This window comes from Salmo trutta, chromosome 8 (assembly GCF_901001165.1).
Source record: "Salmo trutta chromosome 8, fSalTru1.1, whole genome shotgun sequence".
NCBI classification, from domain to species: domain Eukaryota; kingdom Metazoa; phylum Chordata; class Actinopteri; order Salmoniformes; family Salmonidae; genus Salmo; species Salmo trutta.
In genome coordinates, this window is record NC_042964.1 from 7395588 (window position 1) to 7412357 (window position 16770).

A 16770-nucleotide genomic window follows, 5' to 3' on the forward strand; every position below is an offset into this window, starting at 1 on the left:
ATAAAAACATGTATTTTGATGAATTTATTCATACTATTTCACCCTACCAAAATACATAGTCCCGCAATGACGTGTCTTTCTGTTCAGTGTGCGTGGAGGTGACGCGTACCCCGCAAGAATGTGCTTCTCTTCCTCTCGCAGCACTGATTTCCCCTCTGTCGTATTACTTCACTCACACATGCCGGGAGCTGTCATTGGAAGAATCTGGAAAACACCAGCAGGGAATGAGAGTAATTTCGCCTTACTTTTTCTTCCTTTCTCTCCGCTCTTTATTTGGAAGTGGCTGCGCTCACTGGGCTCTTTGAGTTTTCCTTTGTTTCTGAAAGCAGACGAACAATAACAACATCTCATAAACAATGGGGCTTGTTAATTGGGGGGGTGAGTGTAAGGCCTTGGCACTGGGTTTTGTTGGCAGAAGGCCCCAACTGAAAGTTTTAGACGTAGGCTACATTGTAGTGTGGACTGGACTGCTTATAACTTAGAAATGCACCATCTCTTTAGGGAGGTAATCAAATCCCATAATTTATCCAGACCTCTTTTATTTCTAAAAGATTCTGCAGGACAGTTCTGGGTCCTGCATTCTGATGGGAAAGTTAGGGTCAGTCACAGTGAAACATCACAAGGCAAAGCCAAAAATTATTTGGACATTTTTCAGATTAGTGCCTTTCTGAGATCGCATGGGCCATGATGTTTTTGTGCATGAGATAGAGTTGAAGTCAGAAGTTTACATACACCTTAGCCAAATACATTTAAACTCAGTTTTTCACAATTCCTAACATTAAATCCTAGTAAAAATTCCCTGTCTTAGGTGAGTTAGGATCAACACTTTATTTTAAGAATGTGAAATGTCAGAATAATAGTAGAGAGAATGATTTATTTCAGCTTTTATTTCTTTCATCACATTCCCCGTGGGTCAGATGTTTACATACACTCAATTAGTATTTGGTAGCATTGCCTTTAAATTGTTTAACTTGGGTCAAATGTTTCTGGTAGCCTTCCACAAACTTCCCACAATAAGTTGGGTGAATTTTGGCCCATTCCTCCTGACACAGCTGGTGTAACTGAGTCAGGTTTGTAGGCCTCCTTGCTCGCACACACTTTTTCAGTTCTGCCCACAAATGTTCTACATGATTGAGGTCAGGGCTTTGTGATGGCCACTCCAATACCTTGACTTTGTTGTCCATAAGCCATTTTGCCACAACTTTGGAAGTATGATTGGGGTCATTGTCCATTTGGAAGACCCATTTGCGACCAAGCTTTTAACTTCCTGACTGATGTCTTGAGATGTTGCTTCAATATATTCACATTATTTTCTTTCCCCATGATGCCATCTATTTTGTGCAGTGCACCAGTCCTTCCTGCAGCAAAGCACTCCCACAACATGATGCTGCCACCCCCGTGCTTCAAGGTTGGGATGGTGTTCTTTGGCTTGCAAGCCTCCCCCTTTTTCCTCCAAACATAACAATGGTCATTATGGCCAAACAGTTCTATTTTTGTTTCATCAGACCAGAGGACATTTCTCCAAAAAGTACGATCTTTGTCCCCATGTGCAGTTGCAAACCATAGTCTGGCTTTTTTTAATGGCGGTTTTGGAGCAGTGGCTTCTTCCTTGCTGAGCGGTCTTTCAGGTTATGTTGATGTAAGACTCGTTTCACTGTGGATATAGACACTTTTGTACCCGTTTCCTCCAGCATCTTCACAAGGTCCTTTGTTGTTGTTCTGGGATTGATTTGCACTTTTCACACCAAAGTACGTTCAACTCTAGGAGACAGAATGCGTCTCCTTCCTGAGCGGTATGACGGCTACGTGGTCCCATGGTGTTTATACTTGCGTACTATTGTTTGTACAGATGAACGTGGTACCTTTGGAAATTGCTCCCAAGGATGAACCAGACTTGTGGAGGTCTTGGCTGATTTCTTTTGATTTTCCCACGATGTCATGCAAAGAGGCACTGAGTTTGAAGGTAGGCCTTGAAATACATCCACACGTATACCTCCAATTGACTCAAATTATGTCAATTAGCCTATCAGAAGCTTCTAAAGCCATGACATAATTTTCTGGAATTTTCCAAGCTGTTTAAAGGCACAGTCAACTTAGTGTATGTAAACGTCTGACCCACTGGAATAGTGATACAGTGAATTATAAGTGAAAAAATCTGTCTGTAAACAATTGTTGGAAAAAATGACTTGTGTCATGCACAAAGTAGATGTCCTAACCGACTTGCCAAAACTATAGTTTGTTAACAAGAAATTTGTGGAGTGTTAATGACTCTAACCTAAGTGTATGTAAACTTCTGACTTCAACTGTATCTTACTAATCTCATTATCACACCATTTCCAGTTGTGAAGCAAAAGTATCCGATTCCACAAACTGGGCCTTCTACCAACTACGGAATGGTTGAGTGTGCGAGAGTTTGAAGTGGGAGGAGGTTTTGAAAGATCTGCAGGTGTTCCAAGTGTGGGTGCATTCCCGTTGTCGTGGATACAGTGCTTGCCTCTAGCAGCACTTGTCTAGATGAGCTTGGCTCAAGTTTCATTTAATCATTTGCCTTTTAGTTGGTTCTAAAGCACCTCTACTAATGTATTGACAAATATAAACTTGGTGGTTCTCTGAATGCTGATTGGCTGACAGCCATGGTATATCAGATTGTATACCACAGGTCTGACAAAAGTTTTTACTGCTCTAATTACATTGGTAACCAGTTTATAATAGCAATAAGGCACCTCAGGGTTTGTGATATACGGCCAATATACCACAGCTAAGGGCTGTTCTTATCCACGACGCAACTCTTCGTGCCTGGATACATCCCTTAGCCGTGGTATATTGGCCATATGCCACACCTCCTAAGGCCTTATTGCTTAAATATACCCGAAAGAAGAAAAAAACGAATTGGTTTTCTTTGAAAGCAATACATCTAGGATATAGGCCTACTGAGCACATAATGTACTAAACGGCCTCTCTGCCACTGTCTGAGCAAATAGTGACACCTTGTGGTCATGTGTATAACATCCAATGCACTACAAGTAGCCTAAAGAAATGAAGTGGCCAATTTAATTCCCAAATACATAGGCCCAAACAGTTCCAAAAACAAAGAAAAAAACACATTGGTCTTTAAACTTTATTCATAGGATAAAGTGGTAAGCATCCATCCACCACACCTAAGCATTCACTCATACAAACACACTCCAATTGGGATTCAGCATCATCTTCAGTGGACAGTCTTCATCAGCATAGCGTCTTCTTTTCCATACCAGGGAACAGTTGTCTCAGGCTTCACTTTGGCTTGTAGGGATCAGACCATACTTTGACACCTGAAAATACACCAAATTATAACTGATGTATATATGGTTAGTGAAAAATTCAAGTCTGCTGACAGGACAGGGGATGGAACAATACACAATGGCAACAACAAAGAAGAACCATTGCATGACAGAAGTTAGTAGGCTACTTACCCACTGGTTGCACGTCTGCTTGATTGATTCCTGCTCGGTTTGCTCTCTGGACTTGATCTGCAGAGAAGTGAGTGGGGTTTTCAATTGTGTTGCGGGGGACTGGGGTGGGTTTGAACCAGGATCCTTATAGACAAGGCAAGTGCACTACCACAGGCATTGTCCACTGGTGCAATCAGACCACTGTTTGACAGAACTTGTAGTATGATCACAATTGTACAGCATTAAAATAACAGTGTATATTTAAAAACAGAAAACTGTTATACTGAGACCATGGTGCTACGTTATCGCATGGGTTTTTAGAAGACACGGCTACAGCTACAAACAAATGGCATAGCTAATTTGTCAATGCAATTTTTACGGTCCGACTGGCCAGGGCAAAATTGTGTCCACATGAGGATAATAGCAGCTAGTTTTAAAAAAAGTACCCTGACAAGACTTCCTAGCTAGCATGTCGTTGTGTAACAAGACATGGATGCGCTCTTGTGACAGAGTCGACTAGTACATTCCTCGAGTAACGATAGTTACTTACTGTAGTCAGCTGTGTGCGTGAGTGGATGGAAAAATATAGGGTAAAATGCAGCAGCAATTGCTGTTATAAATCCTCCAAATATTAACGTGATTCTTCTGTTTCTTGACATCTTTGTTGCGCATTCACCTCCAAATGCACAATATGTGTGTTTCCCTGAATGTTTTTCCGGGGTAAAGTTTACCAGTGAACTTTGTTCACTATCACGAAGTTCTGCGCTGTTTAAAACGGTTGGTTTTAATTTGCGGTTTCACGTGTTTTTTTTTACCTCTGCGCTCACCGTACCTCCAGGGGCGGGGCGCCGCGTGATTGTCACATGCTGCAAAACCATAATAAGGACGTGGACTAGCTTGAACTTGTAGAACATCTCATGTTTTGACAGAGATGGGGTTTTTAATTTTCACACTGTTTTTATTTTTCACGGTTATCTGTGCAGAGAGAAATGGACCAATTCAGACGTTTGTTATCCCGCACAGTCACATGGATGTTGGCTGGGTATATACTATTCAGGTTTGTTACTAGCTTACCGAGCTAACGTTAACTCCTGTACTATTGTATTATGTTGGTTTCTTGGACGTTAGAACTAGGGACATTATTTTATTTTGGGAGGTTCAAGAATGTCACAAACTGAAATGTCAGTCCAAATATAGCTACAACTCTATACTGTCAGTGTTCACAGTACACTGCATTGAACATGGTGTTCTTCTGTCTCTTGTCTCTTCAAACAGGAGAGCATGCATGCCTATGCAGCGAACGTGTACTCCAGCGTGACAGAGGCGCTGACACAGAACAAACAGCGCAAGTTCATCGCAGTAGAGCAGGAGTTCTTTCGGCTGTGGTGGGATTCTGTGGCTACAGACAAGCACAAGAAACAAGTAGAATACTATAGAATAATCTTTATATACCCCCCCATGTGAATTCAGTGCTGCTCATGCAGAAGTCTCATCTTTGTATGACTCTATTTCCCTCCCCCCAGGTGCGACAGCTACTGAAGGAGAGTCGACTTGAGTTCGTCATCGGGGGGCAGGTGATGCATGATGAAGCTGTAACCGATCTAGATGATGAGATACTGCAGCTGACGGGTAAAGTGGTTTCATACTTGATGTAGAATATTTGTTTCGTTGGTTGGTTTAAACACGCATGGACTCAATTTCCCTTTCTGTCTCATACACACACTGTAATTAGAGGGCCATGGGTTCCTGTACGAGACGTTTGGGGTGCGTCCCCGGTTTTCGTGGCACGTGGACCCGTTTGGAGCCTCTGCCACCACCCCTGTCCTCTTTGCCCTGGCTGGGTTCCATGCCCACCTCATCTCACGTATTGACTATGACCTCAAAGATGGCATGCAGAAGAGCAAGGTATGGTAGTCACCATCGTTTCAGCTACAGCCTACCAGGCAGGTTACCATCTCTATTGAGCAGTCTTGACCATGATCAGTCACTTATAAGCAGTTAACTGGTTTAGAGGCATGACTTAATAATGTATGCCATTTAGCAGCTGTCTTTATCCAAAGCGACTTAGTCATGCATACATCTTATGTATGGGGGATCCGAGGAGTTGATCCTACTATCCTGGTGTTGCAAGCACCATGCTCTATGAACTGAGCTACAGTAATGTTTACAGTATATTTACATGAAGTTATTCTCATGGTCTTGATGTTTGGAACAGAAACTACAGTTTGTTTGGAGAGGCTCCCCCTCCTTGAAAGAGCAGCAGGAGATCTTCACTCACACCATGGACCAGTTCAGCTACTGTACTCCATCTTACCTGCCTTTCTCTAACAGGTCTCCTACATCTCCTTTCCCCCATAACTCTCCTAGCATATTCTACTCACTTAGACTTACCCCTACAGGCTGTAATTGAATTAAGTCTCCATATTGTTTTTTTTTTTAGTTAAATCTCCATTTGATCCATTTGATCAGTTTTGCCTATCACAATGGGCTCTTAATAGATTACAAGCACATGTTTGTCTCAGTGAAACTAATCAGTTGTTCTCTCTCAGCTCTGGTTTCTATTGGAATGGCGTGGCTCTGTTCCCTGATCCCCCTAAAAACGGCATCTACCCCAACATGAGTCTGCCTGTCACCAAAGAGACGCTGCACTCCTATGCCAAGACCATGGTGCAGAACATCCAGCAGAGGGCAGTGTGGTTCAGGACAAACCATGTCCTCTGGCCCTGGGTGAGTCAACATGGATGTACAGAGATCAGGAAACTGTTTCCAATCACAAGTTAATGAGTATTCTTTCTAGTAACTTCACCATTGAGCAATATGTTTCTCCTGTTATTTCACTCCATAGGGTTGTGACAAGCAGTTCTACAACTCCTCTGTGCAGTTTTCCAACATGGATCCCTTAGTGGAATACATCAACCAGAACAGCAAGGAGTTTGGAGTGACAGTCCAGTACGCCACTCTCAGCGAGTATTTCCAGGCTGTCCACCAATCAAATCTCACTTGGGAGGTGAGGGGAAGTGAGGACTTCCTTCCTTACTCCACTGGTGTGTTTTTCCTTAAATGTGCTTATCTATTATACATTTCAAACATGTAAATGGAATATGAATACAACTTCTATAGGAATATGTATATATCAATGGTTCCAGTGACCAAGAGTTGGCACACTCAAAACATGTAGCAGTAAAACTATTATGAAGCCAAGGGACAAAAAAATGCTTTTTTTCACATAATTCCAATCTGCTTCTTGAAGTTCTAAAAAGGAACCTTTTTATGTCTCCAGAACCTTTCCAGGCGTGGACTGGGTTCTATGCCTCCCGGAATGTTCTGAAGGGGATAGCCAGGAGAGCTAGTTCCCAGCTGCATGCTGTAGAGACTCTGTTCACTCGGTACCGGGTCAACTACCCAGATGGACCGGTCCCTAAAGAAGAGGCCCTGCAGAAGCTGAAGGCCCTCCGCTGGGCTGTCTCTGAGGTGCCTGATCAAAATACTCATTGTGATTAATTGTGTATTTGTCTGTATTAATTATAGCTATCATTGTAACCCAGTGATTTAAACGTTCTCATATCCCCATTTCTGTCACACAAATTTAGAAATAAGACCCACAAAATGAATTATGAAAACAGTACTTTTATATTATTCTCCTTCTGTCTTATCTCCAGGTGCAGCACCATGATGGGATCACAGGGACAGAGTCTCCCAAGGTGTCTGACATGTACATAGAGCACCTAACCCAGGCTATGATGGGAGTAGAAGAACTCCTAGCTGCCCTCTTCCTCCTGCCCCAGGCCCTGGGCACCGCTAGCAACTCTGAAGCCTTCAATAGACAAGACTCTCATAGCAAGGGTAAAGTACTGTACTTCAAAATAATAATGAATAATTGAAAAATATTTATACTTAATTATTTGACATGAACTCAGAGATGTGGATTTGTGAAAGTAGTAGGATGGGAAGCGGGTTTTCACTTATCCAATCACACACTACAGATCAGTGAGTACACATCAAGGAAGGGGGTGCAAAAGGATATATTTTGTATTCTAACAAGGCCCAAGGTTCAGCTTGGTCCAAGGCATCATTTCATGACGATCTTCATCAACTACAACATGGGTCTTTTTTACATAAATCAACATTTTGATAATGAATGTAATTGCAGGCTCCCATCAGGACCTGGAGCAGCACATCATTGTGTACAACCCCCTGGCATGGAACACCACCGCCATCATCAACGTCACGGTAACCTTCCCCATGGCAACCGTGTTCGACGACCAAGGACAGCCCGTACCTGCACAGGTAGTGTGGATTTATCCAGTTAAACACTTTGTAGAACAATGAGTCACCATTATATCACGTAAAAGCCATGTGTTAACCTCTCTAGGGTATGTGGGACGAAATCGGCCCACCTACTCAACAGCCAGTGGAATCCCGTGGCGCGATATTCAAATACCTTAGAAATGCTATTACTTCAATTTCTCAAACATATGACTATTTTACACCATTTTAAAGACAAGACTCTCGTTAATCTAACCACACTGTCCGATTTCAAAAAGGCTTTACAACGTAAGCAAAACATTAGATTATGTCAGCAGAGTACCCAGCCAGAAATAATCAGACACCCATTTTTCAAGCTAGCATATAATGTCACAAAAACCAAAACCACAGCTAAATGCAGCACTAACCTTTGATTTTCATCAGATGACACTCCTAGGACATTATGTTATACAATACATGCATGTTTTGTTCAATCAAGTTCATATTTGTATCAAAAACCAGCTTTTTACATTAGCATGTGACGTTCAGAACTAGCATATCCACCGCAAACTTCCGGTGAATTTATTAAATTACTCACGATAAACGTTCACAAAAAACATAACAAGTATTTTAAGAATTATAGATACAGAACTCCTTTATGCAATCGCGGTGTCCGATTTTAAAATGGCTTTTCGGCAAAAGCACATTTTGCAATATTCTGAGTAGATAGCTCGCCATCACGGGCTAGCTATTTTGACACCCACCAAGTTTGGCACTCACCAAACTCAGATTTACTATAAGAAATTGGATTACCTTTGCTGTTCTTCGTCAGAATGCACTCCCAGGACTTATACTTCATCCACAAATGTTGTTTTGGTTCAAAATAATCCCTAGTTATGTTCAAATATCCTCTGTTCTGTTCTTGCGTTCAAGACACTATCCGAAGGGTGACACGCGGACGCGTATTGTGACAAAATATTTCTAAATGTTCCATTACCGTACTTCGAAGCATGTCAAACGCTGTTTAAAATCAATTTTTATGCGATTTTTCTCGTAAAAAAGCGATAATATTCCGACCGGGAAACCCTGTTTTCGTTCAAACTTGAAAATGGCCTCTTCACGTGCACGTGCGCGCCCGTCTCATTGTTCTCAGATCGACCACTTACCAAATGCGCTAATGTTTTTCAGCCAGGGGCTCCAAAGACATCATTCACCGGTTTGCCGCCTTCTGAGAGCCTATGGGAGCCGTAGGAAGTGTCATGTTACAGCAGAGATCCTCAGTTTTCAATAAAGAGAGTGTAGATGGTCAGAGGGCGCTTCCTGTTGGGAATCTTCTCAGGTTTTTGCCTGCCATATGAGTTCTGTTATACACAGACACCATGAGTTCTGTTATACACAGACACCATTCAAACAGTTTTAGAAACTTTTGCGTGTTTTCTATCCAAATCAAACAATTATACGCATATTCTAGTTTCTGGGCAGTAGTAATAACCAGATTAAATCGGGTACGTTTTTTATCCGGATGTGAAAATACTGCCCCCTACCCTAGAGGTTAATGGAACTGCAGATATATATCATACCTTATAAACACACTCAGTTTTCAGATAACTGATTGTGTTCATTGGGCACTCAGCAAGAAACATTTTGCAACCGAAAATGAAAATTAGTGTTTCTTATTGGACGAGTCCAGGTATTCCTTCTCAGTTTGTCTGTTTTCTTCTGTTTAGTGTCTAATGAACACGGCCTGTGTCTCTCTGCTCCCAACAGACCCAGAGTTCAGCTGACTCCAACATGACCTATGACCTGTTCATCGTGGTGGACCTTGGCGGTCTCCAACACAAGAAGTACCTCATCAAGTTCTCAGAGAAGCCGGGTAAAGAGGGGTCCTTGACCCACCAGGCCTGGGTTGTGTCGTTCAAGAGACTAAATGTTTCACAGGAGTTGAAGACAGGAAGGAGACTCTTACCGGTTCTGAATGAGTGTTATAAGATCATGCTGGACCAGGATACTAACCTACTGCATAGCATCACCGACAGGTAGTTATAGTCAACATTCACATTAGAGGCACATTCAACAGGCAAACGTTGTGGAACGTTGCAGATAAAGGTCATTAATAGAGCTGATGTGATTTCTTCTACAGAGAAGAGAAGCATCTTTATTTTACTGAACGTTGCACAACGTTTTCCTTTTGAATGCAGCCCAAGTGTTAGGTCAACAAAGCCCCCTGAGACCTTTCTGTGACCCTGACAGGCATGAGAAGAGAACGGTGAGAATGAGTCAGGATTTCTGGGAGTACCAGGTCAATGGGAATGTCAGCGCAGGGCCCATCTCTGACAACTACATCTTCAGTGCTAACGGCTCGGCAGTGAGGGCGTACAAGGCCGTCAAGATGGAGATTGTCCCTGGGAAGATCATCACTGAGATCAGACAGTACTTCTACAGGTGGGAATGTGAACAACTCCTTTCTGTCAGTCTTTGGTTTCCATGCACCCTCCTTCCGTGGCTACTATCTCTTTAATATTCCATCTATCACCTCTCGTTCTCACACACGCGCACACTCATACCACACTACACCTTAGTAAGGTGCAGGTCTAATATTGGGTGGCTCACATTAACAATGGGTTCTGTCTGCAGGGAGGAAACAGATGAGGACTACACCTACTCTGTCACCACCAGAGTACCACAGAGTTTCCCCAGGGGCAGGCTGTGTTACAGGCTGGAGCAGAGCTACTCGCTGGGCCCCCTGGTGGTCAACACCGAGGCTGTCCTCAGGACCAAGACCAGCCTGAAGAACAACAGGACTCTGTTCACTGACGACAACGGGTACCAGATGATGAAGAGGCCTTCCAGGACGTTCGTCAATGATTCTGTTGCCAGAGTGAGTGGGTTGTATTTAAGGACAGTTTTGTGTAGAGGATTAAATGTACACAACTTCCACAGTACCTTGCCAGCCAGAAGATGTTCTACACTTTGAGCCTGGTTCCTCAAGGTTTCTTCCTACTTGGGTGTTTGGTCTCCTCAGCTTTCCTTTTTGGTGGTTCAGGCCTGGGTTACTGTTCAGGACTTTGTGACAATTGCTTGTGTTTCTTCCCGTGTTTGTGTACTGCAGAACTACTACCCCATGGTTCGAATGGCCTACATTGAAGATGACTCTAGCAGACTGGTCCTCCTCAGTGAGAGAGCTCATGGTGCATCCAGCCAGAGTGAGGGAGAGCTGGAGGTGAGTGTGTTTTTATGTATGAGATGCGTACACTCACACACACTCACACACAACCTCAACCCCTTGTATCTGTCCCAGGTGATGCTCCACCGACGTCTGTGGAACAACCAGGAGTGGACTCTGAGTTATAACCTGACCCTGAACGACAGCTCGGTGGTGAGACCTGTCCTGTGGATGACACTGGGCTCCCTGGCTGCTACCTCCTCTCTCTACCAGAGGGAGGCGCTAGAGCTGCAGCACAGACCTGTGGTCATGCCCATCGACAGGCCACGTGAGTCCACTCCTTATAGCTCTCCTGTTTCCAGGCTCGCAGGTTGAACTTTATTGTCATGAATCTTGACCTGGAGGCAGAACTGAGCAATTTTCCTCTAGATGCACCAGCTGCAAAGTGAAAATTAGCTATATCGTAAACATTCATGAAAACAAAATGTGCATTTTGGTCTTAATTTAAGATTAGGGTTAGCAGTATGTAATGGGTTAAGGTTAGGTTTAAAATCAGATTTTATGACTTTGTGGCTGTGCTAGTTAGTGACCACTCTGCAGAGCTGCCTTCAGGACAAGATTCATGACAGTAAATACCAACCTGCTTAAAGCACGCACAGCTACTTTCCACTAAACTTTCCCTGGAAATCCATAAAGTGGAATCCATTCTAAAAACAAATACACAATTGAAACCTTCCCAAATAGAGTCGACCATGTTTTTGCTCACCTGTACTATGCATTGTCACAATGTATGATCTCATACCCACAACGCCATTCACTGCCCCCTCTAGAGAAGGCCTGGAGGAAGGAGCCTCGGACCAGATCTCCGATTCGCCCCGTGGTCCTGCCTGACAACCTCCACCTGCTGACGCTTAGTGTCCCGGGCTGGGTCTACAACTCCAACCACACCCTGCACCTCCGCAACATAGAGACTGGTTCCACACAGCCGGACTACGATCGGGTCCTACTGAGGATCATGCATCTGTATGAGAAGGGGGAAGACCCGGTTCTGTCTCAGCCATCTACCATTAACATGAAGGTAAGAGAACACCGCTAGATGAGATCAAAATGAAGAGACTTCGATAACAGATGTTTGTGTATTAAATGCTAAATTAGTGAACAAATAGATGTGATATTGACATTTGGTGGTCTCTCCTTGGGCTGTGGCGGTTACGAAATTTAGTTAGCCGGGGATTGTCAAGCAAATAACTGTTGGTCTCACGGTACTTGACTGTTAATTAACAAACACATGTAGCATCTCCTGGCTTCCAGACACAACCTACAAGCCACTGATGCAGACCTATCAAACATCTACATATTATAAAGTCTAATAAGTCCATGTAATATAGCCTACACCTTCACAATAAACCCATTATTTATTTTAGACAGGTCTAAAGAAGCATGATATGAAGAAAATGTAGTCTATTTCAGAAGAACAGAATAGCATATTCTGAGTTGTCCTGATCTGGCTATGCCATATGGCTGTGGGCTACACTAGTTCATTTAGCAGACAAGATTTGCTTAGAATTCAGTGGTATTATTTTATATTATAGTTTGAGGAATACAATTGAACAAAGCTGAATAAAGTAAATATTTTCTCAACGATTTGAGGGAGTGCGTACATGCAGCTTTTCTGAGTTGAGAGGTTAGCAAAGAAATGCGTACTCCTACAGTACCAGTCAAATGTTTGGACACACCTACTCATTCAAGGGTTTTTCTTTATTTTTACTATTTTCTACATTGTAGAATAATAGGCAAGGCATCCAAACTATGAAATAACAGATATGGAATCATGTAGTAACCAAAAAGTATTTGAGATTCTTCAATGCAGCCCCCCTTTGCCTTGACGACAGCTCTGGACACTCTTGGCATTCTCTCAACAAGCTTCACCTGGAATGCTTTTCCAACAGTCTTGAAGGAGTTCCCACATATGCTGAGCACTCGTCTGCATTTCCTTCGCTCTGCGGTCCAACTCATCCCAAACCATCTCAATTGGGTTGAGGTTGGGTGATTGTGGAGGCCAGGTCATTTAATGCAGCACTCCATCACTCTCCTCCTTGGTCAAATAGCCCTTACACAGCCTGGAGGTGTGTTGGGTCATTGTCCTGTTGGAAAAACAAATGATAGTCCCACTAGGTGCAAACCAGATGGGATGGCGTATTGCTGCAGAATGCTGTGGTAGCCATGCTGGTTAAGTTTGCCTTGAATTCTAAATAAATCACAGACCGTGTACCCAGCAAAGCACCATCACAATACCTCCTGCATGCTTCACGGTGGGGACCACACATGTGAAGATCATCCGTTCATTTGCTCTGCGTCTCAAAAGAAATGGCAGCTGGAACCAAAAATCTCAAATTTGGACTCATAAGATCAAAGGACAGATTTCCACCGGTCTAATGTCCATTGCTTGTGTTTCTTGTCCCAAGCCAGTCTCTTTTTCTTATTGGTGTCCTTTGACCATGAAGGCCTGATTCACGCAGTCTCCTCTGAACTGTTGATGTGTCTGTTCCTTGAACTCTGAAGCATTTATTTGGGCTGCAATTTCTGAGGCTGGTAACTCTAATGAACTTATCCTCTGCAGCAGAGGTAACTCTGGGTCTTCCTTTCCTGTGGCGGTCCTCATGAGAGCCAGTTTCATCATAGCGGCTGATGGTTTTTGCGACTGCACTTGAAGAAACTTTCAAAGTTCTTAATTTTCCTTATTTTTTTATTTTTTATTTTTTTTGGTTACTAGTTGATTCCATATGTGTTACTTCATAGTTATTCTACAAAGTCGAAAATAGTAAAAATATCAAAATACCCTGGAATGAGTAGGTGTCAACTTTTGACTGCTTCTGTATATGCTTAATTTAGTTATTTATGCAAGTTTAGATTTTTTTTAATATATTCTAATTGTGCACGATGTGACTATAATGACTTGAAAAAAGTTGCTTGAAAGGCATGAGCTCTGCTTTGTTTAACTCATGCTGTACACCCTTCATTAGTCTCTCTCATTCACAATTTGACAAGCACTTGATAATGCCTCATGTCACTGCCCCATCCCCTTTGTCTGTAATGCACCCTATGAAAATCCATGCCTTTTGCGAGCAGCGGCCATTGTGCGCTTGCCCGGGAATGCTGCGTTGTGCCTTTCTCCCGTTGCGTTGTGCCCTGTGCTTTCCTACGCTCCTCTCACTCACATGGCTCTCCATGTGATTGGGTCTTTCTCACAGTGAAGACACATCGGATAGCAAAAGCACTAGCCTACAATGCATTCAGAAACTATTAAGACCCCTTGACTTTATCCACATTTTGTTACGTTACAGCCTTGTTCTAAAATGGATTCAATTGTTTTTGTTCCTCAATCTCCACACAATACCCCATAATGACAAAACAATAACAGGTTTTTTCTTTGGCAATTTATTTTTTTAAATTCAACTGGGCTATACTCCTGTTGTAAAGATGCAATGTGTTTAATATTAGTAATGTTGAGAAATATAGTAGACCTAGCCTATAGAAAGCTGATGGGATCATTCTCTTTATGAGGCCATCACCCTGTTTTCTCGTGCGATTGCATAGCTTATAGAAATGTTGCGCAACATGGGCACTCTTGAAGTGTTGTTGTTTTCAATGACATTTGCATTGATATCGGAGTGATTAGTGGGACAATGGAGAGCTGAGTACCAGGCAGTTAGCAAGTTTGGTAGGCTCATAACGACCATCGGCATCATAGCTTGGAGATGCCTAATTACCGTGACTAAACGGTCACATTTGTTCGTTTATCATATATGCATAGTCACTTTAACGATACATTCATGTACATACTTCAATTGACCTGACCAACCAGTGTTCCCGCACATTGGCTAACCGGGCTATCTGCATTGTGTCCCGCCAACCCCTCTTTTACGTTACTGGTACTTTCTGTTCATATATGCATAGTCACTTCAACCATATCTACATGTACATACTACCTCAATCAACCCTACTAACCGGTGTCTGTATGTAGCCTCGCTACTCTATATAGCCTGTCTTTTTACTGTTTTTTTTTATTTTTTTTAAAGACGTATTGTTCACCTAATACCTTTTTTGCATTATTGGTTAGAGCCTGTAAGTAAGCATTTCAGGTGTAGACCTTAGTGTTGTATTCGGCGCATGTAACAAACTTTGATTTGACCTGGAGTTTGACTGCCGGTAATACGGTCACTGCAACAGCCCAGGTCACTACTCCATTTACACTGTATTTGGTTTGAAAATCCATTTCCTGTGTAAACCAGGAAGTGCTGCGGGGCATGGGGGAAGTGAGAGCGTTGGAGGAGCGCTCTCTCACAGGAACCTGGGATATCGCCGACCTCCAGAGGTGGAAGTGGAAGGCTTCAGAAGACCCAGGGAGGGGTGTGAGTGTTGGTAAGCTTCAGTTCAGCATTGGTGGGGGTGAAATATTGCATCTGGACACATGCCTTTTGTTAAAAGATGAGAGAAGTTACTGTATCAGTGTACCTTGAGATTCAGGAGCTGTCAATTCAGTTCACAATGGAGTAGGCTGTAGTGTTTGTTAACCAGCTGTGAAATCTGAAGAAGAAAATGTGTTTACAATTGTTTGTTTTTGTCTATGTCCTGAGTGTTCGTATTTGTTTGTTTCAGGGGTCAAGAGGTCAAGTGTTGGTGTGAGAGGAGAGTTCAACGTGACCATATCACCCAAAGAAATCAGGACCTTCTTTGTTTACTTCAAGCTCAAGTAGAAAGTTCCAGTTCCCCTTCAGTCTTCTGTGAAGATGGATAACTAGTCTGCAGAGAGGCCTTCTGACATGTAGAACATGGGATTAAACATTCTGTAATGTACATTTTGTCTATTTCTTTATTTTCCTCAGTTGAAGTGCTTCTGTTTTAAGGCCTTGGAGAGGGGAAGGTCATTATTGATGCCTCAAAGCATCTGATACCCTCATAACTACTGGGTTAGGTTCTCACTGTTTGAGTAGCGGTAAGGTTGTTCATCTGTACGCCGTAGGTGAGAAACGTTCTTCCTGTTTGCAAGTGAGCGCAGTGCTGACAGTCCACAGTAGACCACACGGCCACTTCCTGTTATTGGCCTTAGCGAATAAGAACTTTCCGTAGGGTGACAGTCTATAAATCAAATATTATTGGTCACACACATGGTTAGATGTTAATGCGAGTGTTGCGAAATGCTTGTGCTTCTAGTTTCGACCATGCCATAATATCTATCAATTTCACAACTACAAGTGTAAAGGTAGGGTGACATTAGTCTATAGCTGCACTTGGTTCACTTGAATTGTCCCTTTCCAGTGGCTCTAAAATGCGCCGTTCAAATCAAGAGCACCCAGTGATCAATCTGAAAGTTCAAATATAAACTCATCCAGGGTTTCTGTTCAGAACCATTGATAGAGGAGTTGTGGAAATTCACCGCTAAAGACATGCCTAGTTAAAAAAAAAATATATATATATATATATATATTCAAGTCAATAAAGGACATTCTTATTTACAATGACGGCCTACCGGCGAACAGTTGGTTAACTGCCTTGTTCATGGGCAGAATGACAGATTTTTAACTTGTCAGCTCGGGGATTCGATCCTTTCGGTTACTGGCCCAACAATCTAACCACTAGGCTACCTGCCGCCCCAAAAGTCGAAGTAAGCTAAGCAATCTTTAATGCACAGAGGTTCATTAATTCAGTACAAGCCTGATGGAACTCTAACGGGGAGGTTCCCTTTATACTGCAACACAAACAAGTCCTCTAAGCATGGTTGGTTCCTGCATGTGACTGACTGATAGCACACCAGGCTTCTTACCTTAAATGAGATATTGTGTCACTCCTTGTTCCCAGAGCAATGTTCTGGGCGTACTGCCAAATTGCTTCTGAGTGTTGTTTACTCCTTTGTGCAGTCAACTCGCCACT

General features: G+C 42.8%; 2 protein-coding genes across 2 annotated transcripts; one reads left to right on the forward strand and one right to left on the reverse strand.

The window, feature by feature from the left end:
- Positions 1-3104: 3104 nt before the first annotated feature.
- Positions 3105-4190, reverse strand: smim20 (small integral membrane protein 20). The gene is made up of 3 exons (XM_029759805.1): positions 3982-4190; positions 3453-3509; positions 3105-3311 (listed from the first exon to the last, which is right to left on the reverse strand). The coding sequence occupies exons 1-3, from the start codon at positions 4088-4090 to the stop codon at positions 3274-3276; spliced, it is 204 nt and encodes a 67-aa protein (XP_029615665.1). The 5' UTR covers positions 4091-4190; the 3' UTR covers positions 3105-3273.
- Positions 4191-4282: 92 nt separating this feature from the next.
- On the forward strand, positions 4283-15696 carry man2b2 (mannosidase, alpha, class 2B, member 2). The gene is made up of 18 exons (XM_029759804.1): positions 4283-4488; positions 4707-4853; positions 4955-5060; positions 5164-5336; positions 5647-5762; positions 5981-6158; positions 6277-6475; positions 6712-6902; positions 7091-7274; positions 7582-7718; positions 9444-9712; positions 9927-10118; positions 10311-10554; positions 10786-10896; positions 10975-11167; positions 11670-11917; positions 15132-15261; positions 15499-15696. The coding sequence occupies exons 1-18, from the start codon at positions 4363-4365 to the stop codon at positions 15594-15596; spliced, it is 3042 nt and encodes a 1013-aa protein (XP_029615664.1). The 5' UTR covers positions 4283-4362; the 3' UTR covers positions 15597-15696.
- Positions 15697-16770: the final 1074 nt, after the last annotated feature.

Coding starts and splice junctions, on each gene's coding strand:
- man2b2 (XM_029759804.1), top strand. CDS start 4,363: ATGGGGTTTTTAATTTTCACACTGTTTTTATTTTTCACGGTTATCTGT. Junction 4,854..4,954: donor CAGACAAGCACAAGAAACAA/GTAGAATACTAT, acceptor CCCTCCCCCCAG/GTGCGACAGCTACTGAAGGA. Junction 7,275..7,581: donor ACAAGACTCTCATAGCAAGG/GTAAAGTACTGT, acceptor ATGTAATTGCAG/GCTCCCATCAGGACCTGGAG.
- smim20 (XM_029759805.1), bottom strand. CDS start 4,090: ATGTCAAGAAACAGAAGAATCACGTTAATATTTGGAGGATTTATAACA. Junction 3,510..3,981: donor CACGCACACAGCTGACTACA/GTAAGTAACTAT, acceptor ACTTCTCTGCAG/ATCAAGTCCAGAGAGCAAAC. Junction 3,312..3,452: donor AGCAGACGTGCAACCAGTGG/GTAAGTAGCCTA, acceptor GTGTATTTTCAG/GTGTCAAAGTATGGTCTGAT.